Source organism: Excalfactoria chinensis, chromosome 3 (assembly GCF_039878825.1).
Source record: "Excalfactoria chinensis isolate bCotChi1 chromosome 3, bCotChi1.hap2, whole genome shotgun sequence".
NCBI lineage: Eukaryota > Metazoa > Chordata > Aves > Galliformes > Phasianidae > Excalfactoria > Excalfactoria chinensis.
This window is the reverse complement of record NC_092827.1, coordinates 3,684,786-3,697,244: the sequence shown is the minus strand read 5'-3', so window position 1 is coordinate 3,697,244 and position 12,459 is coordinate 3,684,786. Positions and strand designations below refer to the sequence as shown.

The window sequence follows — 12,459 nt, the reverse complement described above, 5'->3', positions numbered from 1 at the left end:
AAGGAATCTGGGGGAGAGAGGGGTAGTGTCAAGGATCTGCCCCTGGTGTGATCCCCTCAATCACTTCTTGCTACCATTTCACTCCCAGGCTGCCTGCCTTCTGCTCTGAGAGCAATGGAAGGAAAAGAATGATCTCACATCTGATTGTGTAGCATGGGGCAGAGACCCCTGGTGCCAAGGACAACACAGGGACTTTGTCCTGCTCTGATTCTTGGTAAGAGGCAGTTCGTGTCGTAACACCAGACAGAAAAAGGATGGGAGGGCAAGAAGTGTTAGCTGCATTTTATAAACAGGGAAACTGAGTCATGGAGATGCTGCTTGTCACCAGGGTCTGCCCCTGCTCTGTGTCATAGGGACAAGCCCTCTGTGCCACCCAGCTCACACCCAGATCTTCCTGCCATTGGTGATGCTCTCTGAAGAGGACAAACCCCGGGATCAAGCTGCCCCTTTCCAAAATATCCCCTCTTCCTAAAGCCTTGTGAGATGGAGGCCACCTCCCCCCATCAGAGGTCAGGACATGCAGGAGAGGAGCCACCACCTGCTCAAGGGACGTGAAGGTCATTGCCCATCATGACAGGGCATGACACATCCCTCAGCCTTCAGCCAGTCCCCATCCATGGCTATCCGGGAAGGTGACCTCATCCTGGCTCCCAACGCCCAACCACCAAGGGTCAAGGGCAGCTTGGGGACAAGGGTTGGACTCATTCTCTGGCTACTTCTTGGCAAGGAGAGGGTCTTATTTTGGCCCAGCCTTGCCACCCCTGAGCTTCAGCCCGGTCTGAGGTCATTTTATCCCTTCCTGCAGCTCTGATTTGATTTTCCTGCTGGTTTCCAGCCCGGAGAAAGCAGACCACAAACCACAGGACTCTGGTGTGCACAGGAAGGGAGGGGAATCATGCCCAGGAGTGATGGGGAAAGAGTCCTTGCTGTGGAGATCTCCCCAACATCTCTAAATCTCCATGACCATTGCTCCTCTGCAGAAGGATTCCTCTCCCAAGCCAACAAAATAAAGGCCCCTTTCCACCTCTATTAGCTTCTCATTTTCTAACTGCCCCCTGAAGCTGTGCCTGGAAGAGTGTTAAATCCCAATAGCTTGTTATGGGCTTGGGGTGGAACTCATATGATGCCTTCACCAGGCTGCCAGAGAAGGGACAAACAACTCTGCTCCCGAATTTCACTTCCATTGCTGATGTGTGTCAGGAGGGAGACGACGGCTGCTGCCGGTGCTGGGCATGTGCCCAGATCTGGATGGCAAAGCCTGGCTCCCAGGAGCCACACCTCGCCTTGGCTGCAGCTCCCAGTGCCCTCGGGGGGCCCTCGGTTCCCAGCCTGGGCCTGCAGCTGCTCCCGGCGTTCCGAGCATGGGGTGACACGCTGCTGCTGCTGCTGTTGCTGCTGCTGCTGCTGCTGTTGCTGCTGCTGCTGCTGCTCCTCACGTGGCTCTGCACTGGGTGAGTGAGGACAGGCTCATCTCATGGGAGTCACAAGGCTGGGATGTGCAGAGAAACCCCCAGGAGACAGACTTTATCCATCACTGAGAGCTCTGAGCACGGGCTTTGCACTTTCCAACAACAAATATGTGAGAAGAAAGGTAGGGATGATGCTTTCGGGGTAGCTCAGTCAATCCCATGGCAATCAGGACTTGGTAACAAGGAGTAGGAACTGCCAATGTCCCACAGAGAAGGTTCCATGAGGGGGTAGACACACACAGGTGACAAGAGGAGGAGTTAGTCTTGTTTGTGGGATGGATAAATCATGGTTCTCCTCACCAGAAGGATGTGACCCACCTCACTGCACCATCCCCGGGTGCCCCTGCAGCAGAGCTGGCAGAAAGGACCCTTTGCAGCATCCCTGTGGTGGGTGTGCCCTCCAATGAGGGCTTTCTTGGAAGGAAGCCGTCATCAAAGTTCACTGGCTGAAAGGCAAAGCCATGGCAGAACCATGAAACACCATGACAGAGCAATGCTGCCTTGGCCATGCTGCTCCATCAGTGTTGGTACCAGCAGAAGCTTTGTGCTCTTGTATCATGCCAGTGCAAGAGTCACTGCAGTGAGAGATGCCAGCAGGACACTCCACATCATCCAGTTCACAGCAGGACCTAAAGGGGTGTCCAGCTTCACATGGCCAAGTGTGGGTTTGGATGCCTGAGTAATGGGCAAAGGAGGATACAGAGCTATCTACATGGGGACAGAGTTGGGGACAAAGGAGTATCCCAGGACTAGGTGATCATTATGGTCCTTTCTAAACCAACTCATCCTATAAGCACGGGATGGGGTATATTGGTGCCTCCCTTGACAGTCATCCACGTTCTGGACTACAGGCTGCCTGTGTCACAAGTCAAAGGAGTTTGGAAGGCAAGGCAGCCTGATTGGGTTGGGTTGGGTTGGACTGGGTTGGGTGACCTCTGGAGCCCCTTCCAGCCAACATACACAGGCAGCGTGCATTAGGAAATGCAACTCCTCCATTACCAGTGCCCACTGACAAGCCAAAGGCAGAGCCCTGCCTTAACCTCACCGTGTCACCTACGTAGAACTCAGCACTGAAAGGTCTACCCACGAGATGATGGAAACGGGATCAAGGATGACGTTCCGCCCCACCAACACACTGCGAGAAGGAAAGGTATGTACAGGTCCTACCTCCAGGTGGTCCATCAGAAAACAAGCCACAGGTTGTAAAGATAACCACAGATCTCTTTTATTAAAAAATAAAAATAAAACAACAACAACAACAAAAAAAAAATAAAAATAAAAAAACCCAGAAGTTTGGCTGAAAATACTAAAAAAAAAAAACAACAAACCAAACCAAAACAAAAAAACCTTAAAAAAAAAGTAGCACTCGCACAGGAAATGTTCCTCCTTTGAAAGCTTCGTCAATAGCGCCAGCAATTTAAATCATAAAACAATCATCATATAAAAAACATATTTATTTAAATTAAATATTTTATGCAAACTCATCTGTACACTCATTCAAAATGCATAGAGTCACACAAAGAGATGGAATGTATTAGCTTAAAAACCTGCGAAGTGGTGTTTCTTAAGTATTATTTGCAATTATTATTAATACACGTTTGGGACTGAAACCAGAAAATCATAGCCACGCTACTAACTAATCATTACCAAGTGCCATACAGTAAACACTAAGATTAATCATGTCATATAACTGATTTAAAATAAAGCTTCATCTTTATGAAAAGAAAGAGAACTCGAGCAATACAAAATCCGAGGGGAGGAATAATGGAAGGAATAAATCAATGTACAGCTTTATTACAAGCAATAATACGCGGAAGTTGGAGGAGACATTGGGCACTGCGGCTCGAAACATTAAGCGTTCATCCTCAAAGGATGCTTGATAAAAACATGTCTGCTACATCATCATCTTGTTGCCAAAGTGCTCATCTGAAGTCTTTTTCCTGGCCTGGTGGGGTGCGGAGCTCCTGCTGCTCTCACTTTGGTATCGCTCTTGTTGGGAGGCCAAGCAGGATCCATACAGGGCCGGATCCTGCCACGCACCCCTGATTTCAGCCTCATGGCTGAAATGCATGGAGGTTGCACCCTATGTTGCCTCTGGTGCCCACCCAGGGCTGCTGCCTTGTCCTCTGGGGTGTCCCCAGGGATGAAGACACTGCTTGGGACAACACATGTTTGGGGATGGGGGATGAGGCGATGTTTGACTCTGCCGGTGTGCCTGGCCTGGCTGGGAGGCAGCATCACCAACACCAAGTGCAGGAACACGAGGCAGCACTGCTTGCCTGGGCCCAAAACCCAAAGTAGGCTCTTGGGGTAAAGCACACTCACAGATCATGTGCTCACTTGGCAAAATCTTCCCTTTTCCCCCACTTCCTGACCTTTCTCTTTCAAAGGGGTTTCGCCCATGATGTTTGTGAGCTGCCGCGACTCTCCCAACTCCAAAGCAGAACTGAGGGTACCCCAAACCAGGATGCAGCCTTCCTGTGCACCCAGACCATCCCTGCTTTGGAAGAGGGGCTTCGACAGCAGGAACCTCTCTTGGCCATTACAGAGCACGACACCCAACGCTTTGCACCAGTGGCAAGCTGACGACCGAAATCCTTTACCTAAGCACCAAGGAGACTCCATGGCCCTCGTGGTTTGGATTCAGACACCCTAAGGGGAAACGAGCAATGTCCCCTTACAATACTGTTAGGTCCTTCCTCAGCAGGTCTACGTGGCCACGGCTCTAGGAGACGCTGTAGTTGTTGTAGTAGGTGGCCGTGGCGTCGGCAAGGACGGAGATGAGGCTGGTCTCTGCAGCGTGGGAGCTGCCAGCTGTTGAGGCCGCTGGGACGTGTCCATTGGCCAAGCCTCCAGCGTGGTGGTCACTGTGGCCGGGGGTGTTGAGATATTGGTCAAATTCATTACGGTCCATCTCTCCCAACAGCTCAGCTTGGCTCAGCTGGTCCAAGGTGTCAAAGCCATGGTGATCGGGTGGTGGAGAGAGCTGGCCCAGGTGGGCATGGAGGCTGGTGGGGTGCAAAGAGGGGAAAGCGGGTGTGTAGTAGCTTGGAGGAGGAGGAGGAGGAAGAGGAGGACAGCTGGAGGCCGGGGGGATCATGCAGGAATTTGGCTGTGGCATGGGGCTGAGCGGGTGGTGGTTGCATGGGAGGGAGCTGCCCGCGTACTCCGGGGAGAAGGAAGCTCCGGCGAGGTGGGAGCGGTGATGCTCCTCAGGGCAGGGTGAGGAGAAGAAGCTCTGTTCAGGGTCTATGGCGTCCAACGGAGACATCTCGGGAGGGGTGGGCAGCCCATAGGGGTAGGCGTCCACGCTGGTGCTGCTGCCGCTGCCTGGCGGGTCCCGGTAGCCCCGGATGGGCGGCAGCCCTGTGCGAGGGGGATACTCACCCGGCCCCTCTTTCTCACCCCCAGCCCGGCCACAGGTCCGCTTCTCAGGCACGGCGTTTTGGTCCCGTGCAAGGCTGCCCAGCAAAAAACCAGGGTCTACTCGCTTGCAGATTCTCTTGACTTGCTTCTTCCTGCGGGGCCGGTACTTGTAGTTGGGATAATCTTGCATGTGCTTGACCCGCAACCGTTCAGCTTCCTCCACATAGGGTCGCTTCTGTGAGAGGCTCAGAGCCTTCCAGGATTTGCCTGCAAAGGAGAACAAAACTCCCCTTAGCACCCATGGATGCCATCTTCCCGGGTCCCAACCCATAAGAAGGTTGGGGTATACCACTGCCACACAGAAGACGTATCCTACACACACAGTAGGAGGACGAGACGGTAAGGAAAGTGGTCTGAAGCCAGTTTGCCAACATCCTACCCACATCCTGAGTCCTCATGCAGGGTCATGCTGTGCTCAGGGTGCGCCGAGCCCCACTGCAAACAACCCAAGGCAAATAAACTCCCCCGGGGTTGGATCCTGCACCGCCTGGCTGGGACTCAGAGCCCGGCAGGGAAGTGCTGCTGTGTGGGGCCATGCCCAGCTGAGCAGGGGTCAGGGCAAGGTGTCCCTGGATGCATCCCAGCACCGGGCGCTTCGACCTCACCACTCCCTGCCCACTGTGCTTCCACCCCAAACGTGAGCTGCACCAGATGTCCTCAGAATAGGGGGGGGGGGGATCACATCCCACAGTACGGACATCCCGGGCTGATCCTCGAGGGTAGAAATGAGGAGATCAAAAGGGTTCGGTGCATTCCCCATCGCCCAAGAGAGAGCAGAAATGACACTATAAGCAGAGATGCTGCCTGGAAAACCAGCAAGGAGAAAACCCCAAAAACCACCAAAGAAAACACCGCAGAACTGCCCAAGGAAACACAAAGTTTGGGTAAGAGGCTGGATGGAGGAGTGTTGCAATTTGGGCAGCTCGTTCTCAGGCTCTTAGGGCTGGTTGAGTCTGTTTGCCCGCGGTGTCACAACGAGAAATGAGGATTCAGAAAGGGGGGCAATAGTGGGTATGGAGTATGGGGGGGGGAACTGGAGTTTGAAATGGGGTGAGATCCCTGCAAAGAAACAGAAGAAACACCCCAAAATCGCAATGGGGGGAGAGGGGGGGCAGGGGAGTAGGAAAGCAAAGACAGGCAGGAAAATTTGGGGGCCCCTCCACATGCACACAGTGGGAGTTGCAGCTCCAAGGGCAGCAAGGAGCACACGGGGGTTCCTATACTTGGGGTGCAGGACGCTATTTATGGGATGGCCTAAGGGAAGTCACCCCACAGGCACTGTCCCGGGGCTCTGAGTCCCACGGGATGGGTGTGTGGGTGCCCATCCCGGGGTACGGGGCCTGGGTGGGCTTTGTCTCCTTCCCCCCACCATGGGATGCCCACCCAACCGAGCTCTCCCCCACAACCCCCGACCCTCGCACCGCCCCGGCTCCTCACCGAGCATCTTGCTGAGCTCCGCGTTGTGCAGGTCGGGGTTCTGCACGGCCAACCTTTTCCTCTCGTCCTTCGCCCACACCATGAAAGCGTTCATGGGGCGGCGGATGCGACTTTCGCCTCCCTTCTCCCCCGGTGGACACCTTGGGGGCGGCCCCGCTTGCAGCCCCTCTGCCTCCCCCCCCTCCAACCTCTCCGGCCACGGGTAGGTGCTCAGCAGCGCGGCCATGGCCCGGCCCCCCCCGCCCCCCGCAGCTCCTCCGCCCGCTGCGCTGCGCTACGTTGCGCTGCCCTCGGGGTCCCCGCGCAGTCCCAGCCTCCCCACCCGACCTCCCCGTATTTATGAGCTCCTTGGAAAAAACCTCCTCCAATGACACCGAAGGGACGGAGCTGCTCCTCCTTGTTTGCAAACTCCTCACCCGGGCAGGAGAAAACTTCTCCCCACCCTCTGCCCGGCACCCCCGGGGGAGGAGGGGAGGTTGAGGGGGGGGGGGCACACAGCACCTCGCTGCCCTTCCCCCCCTCCCCCTTCCCCCTCACCGCCCCTTTCCCTTTATAATAGATTTTAGGTTCTTTTTTTCTTTTCTTTTTCTTTCTTTCTTCCTTTTCTTACGTTTATTTATTTATTTATTTGCGCTTGGCTTTGCACGGCAGGAGGGAGGGGGGAGGGAGCTGGGCTCCCACATACACCTTTAAAGCGGTTGAAAAGTGGGGAGAAGGGATGGAGGTGTGGGATATATCGCGGGGAAGAGGGAAGGGGTGAAAAGGGGTTTGGAAAAGGAAAACAAAAATGGCCCCAGAAATGGGTTCCCAAAATATCTGGTCAAGCCACCACCCCCATCCCTCCACCTCTCCCCGTATCAATGCCGGCTCCTTCAAAGCCCTCCTAATGTTTTGGTGAGCTGCAAGGGGAGCCCTCCTGCCCGAACCATACATCTGTGCTGTGTGTTCTCACCCCATTACCACAAATTCCCTCCTATGGGACGAAGCTAGGACCTGGTAGGGAGGCTTGCAGGGTCACACAGAGCTGAGGACGGCTTGCAGCATCCCCCTTAAGCTCCCATTACTCACCACTGGGACATCAGGATGTGGAGGGCCAACATGACACTCTTCTCGCTGCTGTGCATTGTGGTGCAAAGCCCAGATGGGATGGAAGCAGCACCATCACATCGCCGTATCCCCCATAAACAAATCCTAAATCCCATTTTGGTGCAGGAAAATCACCCCTTGGGGAGCTCAGTTCCAGCTGGGACTTAGGACCAGCACGAAGGCGACGGGACCGAACCAGACCCCTCACCCAATTCAGCCCTGAGGAATATATTTCAGCCGCTTGATTCCTTTATGATTCTGACCCCCTGACATGGGCTTGGCTTTGACTGATGGTGGATTTCCTCCCTGAGCTGCCAGAAAGTTTTGGGGCCAGAGGGGAAGGCATTTCCTCGAGCTGCCCCCGATGCAGAGAGAAGGGGAAAAATCCAAGGGCAGGGTGTTTGTGCAGGTAGATCCGTGTGCCTGGGTGTTCCTATTGACTGTGGGCAGGTTGCAGAGGATGGGAAGCGAGGTTTGTGATCCGTCTGGGTTTCCTGGTTTGTGGGATTGCTGCTGTGCTGCTCCCCAGGACCATCCAAAAACCTCGCGGAAACCACAACATTTTCCAAAGGAACTGATTAAATCTATTAAGCTATTTACATGCAGGCTCGATCAGAGCCGTGTTATCTGGGAATACAACAGGAAGGCAAACTTCTCTTCAATCTAAAAGGCGCAGGAGATTTCCTGAGCTTGGGATAGGTTGACAAACCCTTGACACACACACAGAGCAATCGCCTTTCATCTGAGTTTCGGAGCCATGCTGGCTCCATGTCACGACTCAGAGTGCAGGGACAGAGCAGGGACATGGGGCTGCCAAACCCTCACCCCACTGCTGTGTGTTTTGCAGTGGGGAATCATACAATCCTAGAATCACTGAGGTTGGAAAAGACCTCCAAGACCATAAAGTCCAACATTAATTTAATCCATCTCCATCATGCTCACTAAGGACGTTCCTCACTGCTGTATTTCCATGTTCCTTAACACCCCCAGTGGTGGTGACTGCCACAAAATGCTGCACAAGTCCATGTCTCTCTCCTCCTCTTATTTTTTTTCCATACAGTTTTCCACAGGGACTGCATCTCCCAGTGTTTGGCTACACAGGGCCAGGGCTTGTTGCAAAGACCCAGTGAGCAAAGACCCAACGAGGAAAGACTCAATGAGCAAAGACCCAACGAGGAAAGATCCAAAGAGGAAAGACCCAATGAGCAAAGACCCAAAGAGTAAAAACCCAATGAGCAAAAACCCAGAGCAAAGACCCAAAGAGCAAAAACCCAAAGAGCAAAAACCCAAAGAGCAAAGACCCAATGAGCAAAGACCTGAAGAATAAAAACCCAAAGAGCAAAAGCCCAATGAGCAAAGACCCAAAGAGCAAAAAACCCAACAGAGACCCAAAGAGCAAAGATCTGAAGACCAAACTCTACATACTCATGGAAAACTGAGGGCAAAAACTCTCCATATCCTCTTTTTTAGGCTTCCCTTTAGTAGGAGTTAAAACACACTGAAACTCAGGCTGTTTTTCTTTTGAACACGTTACGCTGCTCAGCATTATTTTTAAGCTCTTGGGATGCACAAGGCCTGGCTGCAGTCATTATGATAACACCACCACCTCTACACTCGATGCCCTGGGGGTCAGGAGATTTTTTCACGGCAGTGCTACAATAAATCCCCTCCAGGGAAAAGGAAAGGAACAGATGGATCCTATTGGAATCCATTGGCACAACGTGGCCGAGTCCCTCCCGTGTTGCAATTCCAGGATGAAAGCAAAAATCCACGGAGGCTCTTGGACGAATAAGAAACACTCGTATTATTTTTCCCCCCCTTTCGCCTTTAGCACCTGGCGTTCTGATTGCATTAGTAAGATGGGTTTCATTCTGCGCCCTACTGAAAATGCAGGTTAAACCTGTCCTGTAGGCAGCGCCGCGTTACATAAAGGCAGCTGGGGCCATGTGAAAATGCCACCTCTTCCCCGCGACAGCACGGGGTAATAAGCAGCAGTCAGGGAAAGCTCCTCTGGACTTTATTTTCTGTTTACCTCCTGGATTGCAGCGCGACGCTCACCTGTATCTGGGGCACGGGAAAAGGCAGGAGCTCTCACAGGGATTTGATAGTGGGGAAATTGCCGAGCTCAAACAGAGCCAGCAGACAAAGGGGGGAAGGAAGCTTTGTTCTCCCCATGTCCTGGGGAACGGTGGCAGCAGCCCCCATGGGGCAGCACAGAGAAACCCTATAGCTGAGGCCATACCCCACTCTAAAACAAAAATCTCCTGTTTTGGTGTTTTAACCTCAAAAGGTGATTCCCTTTTTACAAAGCAACCCCCCCACCCCCACCATGGAGAGAAGAAAAACGTGTGAGGAAGCACAAATCCTAAATTAGCTCAATATTCGCATCTTCCTTCATCACAGACGGAGCCTTCCTCCCTATGGGTGGTTGTGAAGAGGTTGCTTTGACCCCTCCCTCTCTCCCATCCAGGCACCATCCGGGTGCTGGGAGATGCCACAAAGTTCCCTTTGCAGGGAAAGATGTACAATGGGAACATTTCATTTCAGCATCAGTATTTTCCAGCAGCACCATTTGTGACATCCAGCTTTAATGGCCCAAAGGACGTTTAGGTTGGTTTGAAGAGAGGGGGGAGGGAAGGGGATGGAATCCAACACAAAACTCAAAGTGACTCAGAAGCAGAATTTAAGTTGCGACTTGCTGAGAAATGGAGTTTCATTTTGGCATCGGGACAATTTTCCCACTGCTGCAAACACAACCCTTTTCTTTTTTCTTATCCTATTTACCAGCCCCACACCACCAAACGTTTGCTTGCAGAAAGACAAGTTTCCTTATCCCAGGGATAAGTAGATGGCCAACACCCCTGTTGATGGCAGCCCAGCATTCTGGCTCATCTGGGCCACACTGAGTGCAGGGGAATCGTCTTGGTCCATATACACACATGGCTTGCTCTGAAAGTAATGCCTCCTATTTATTTCTGTGGAAACTACAACCAATACAAAGAGTGCTTCCATGCTAGAAGCCCGTTCTGTCACACTGCCCTTCTGCTGCCATCTGTCATACAGCAACAACACATCATGGGACGTTGGTGGGAAAGTTTGGCCTCTACTGTTGTCCCACCAACATCCACAATAGTCCACAAACACATGTACAGCCAGAAAGCAGTGACATGAATAAGGTGTGATTGCAAAGCAAAGGGTATTTCCCTCTGCTAAGAGAGAGCTTGTAAAAGCCTAGTAAACAGACTTCATCAGCCTTGAGCTGAATATGATAGCCACGTTGAAGGTGGCCATGCTGCCAGCCATGCAGGGCCACGAGTTGGGCATGCTGGCCCTTATTGCTGTCCAACCACACTGCAAGTGCTGTGGCTGAGATTCACAGCCCATAGCAAAGCCCTGTGCCCAGGAGCTAGACAGATGTGAGCAATCCTCACGCTCTTTGAGGACACATTGCTGTCAGCTCTGTTTCTAAGGCTGGCATGATGCTATGCAGTGTTCCCAGTGACTTTGTGTGGTTTTCCTCTCTTCTTGCAGCTTCCTTCCTCCCCTCGGTGCTGGCAGGTCTGGAGGTTTCGTGACGTAAATGGTGCCTTTTGAAGGTGCGTGCTTGAAGAATTTCAGTCTTGTGTGTTTAAACAAGAGAAGATTGGTTAATTACATCGGTGCATTCAGCTAATTTTGCCAAGAGCTGCTTATTGGAAAGAAGCGAGCAGTGGAACTGTCTTTTGCTTAAAGGAAAACTGCATTAATTTAACAAGATGCTGAACTGAATGGGTCCCTGAGTGCATTTCCTACATTTCACACAACGCAGCTGCAGCTCAGCTGAAATTCACGGAGACATAAGGATATGAAGTTCTGAATCTTAATGGTTGTTTTGAAACTTGTGCTTAATAGCACCAACAACCGGTTCTTGGATGGAAATTGGAGGAGTGGTGCTACCTATCCCACAGCTCCAGAACCACAGAACAGCAGAGTCGTAGAATGGTTGGAGTTGGAAGGGACCCTTCGAGGCCATCTGTCCCACTCCATGCACTGAACAGGGACACCCACAGCTCCATCAGTGCTCAGAGCTGAAGGCCTGACCTTGGCTGTCTGCAGGGATAGCGCACCACCACCTCACTGTGCAACCTATACTGGTCCCTCACTGGAGCAGACACCAGCAATTGCAGTTCATGTAGATTGCCACAGAGCAGGCTTTGCACCAACAATTAATTTCACAGCTCAAAGTGAGAAACAACTCCATGCCTGCAAGTAGCTCATGAGAAAGTGTCATTTTCTTCTATGTCTCCGTTGAACTTGGGATCACCAACATGGAAAACTGTTTAGTTACAGCACTGACAACGATGCAGCATCAATGCTGTGTGTGCATCACTCTCAATCTGGTAGCAAAAGCAGACTGTGGTGCTCATTTTGCTTGGCTTCTGGGTAATTTCACTTGGAGGTGTGTTAAATTCATGCTGCAATATGTGGGTACGACATGTAACAGAAGACATCACTATTTACAAGTCCAGCTTCCGCGGGAATAAACCCGAATCATTTATTTGTGCTCATCACACTCCGCTAATTTCACCACCCAAGTAATGATGCAATCCTTACACTTGCTAAAACTTCTTCCTTGTCAAACTGTTTGGTTAAAGCTGGACTCGCAGCCCACTATAAACAAAAGCAATTATTTATTACTTTGAAACAAGTTGCAGCGTTGGTCATCCACTTCACGAGGCAACATCTGGATGTGGGAAGGCACCGCTGTTGGATGTGGCTCTGGGCAGCCTGGGCTGCTGGTTGGCGGCCCTGCACATAGCAGGGGGTTGGAACTGGATGATCGTTGTGGCCCTTTGCAACCCAGTCCATTCTATGGTTCTATAATCTGGCATGAAGAGCTTTCAGTTGCGTGATACAGAGTTGGCTGATCACTAACATGCAAAGAGAAGGGCAGCAACGTGAGTCACATCTCTCAGATTTGAGCATGTCGGGAAAGACCTTTTCCCCCACCGCCCATGTTCTGCCCAAGGCACGTTAAAATAAAACCCCTCATTTCCCAGGA

General features: G+C 52.0%; 1 protein-coding gene across 1 annotated transcript; it reads right to left on the bottom strand.

Annotated features, from left to right (window-relative positions):
- Window positions 1-2,875: 2,875 nt before the first annotated feature.
- On the bottom strand, window positions 2,876-6,620 carry SOX7 (SRY-box transcription factor 7). Its single transcript, XM_072332492.1, has 2 exons — window positions 6,333-6,620; window positions 2,876-5,102 (listed from the first exon to the last, which is right to left on the bottom strand). The coding sequence occupies exons 1-2, from the start codon at window positions 6,556-6,558 to the stop codon at window positions 4,195-4,197; spliced, it is 1,134 nt and encodes a 377-aa protein (XP_072188593.1). The 5' UTR covers window positions 6,559-6,620; the 3' UTR covers window positions 2,876-4,194.
- Window positions 6,621-12,459: the final 5,839 nt, after the last annotated feature.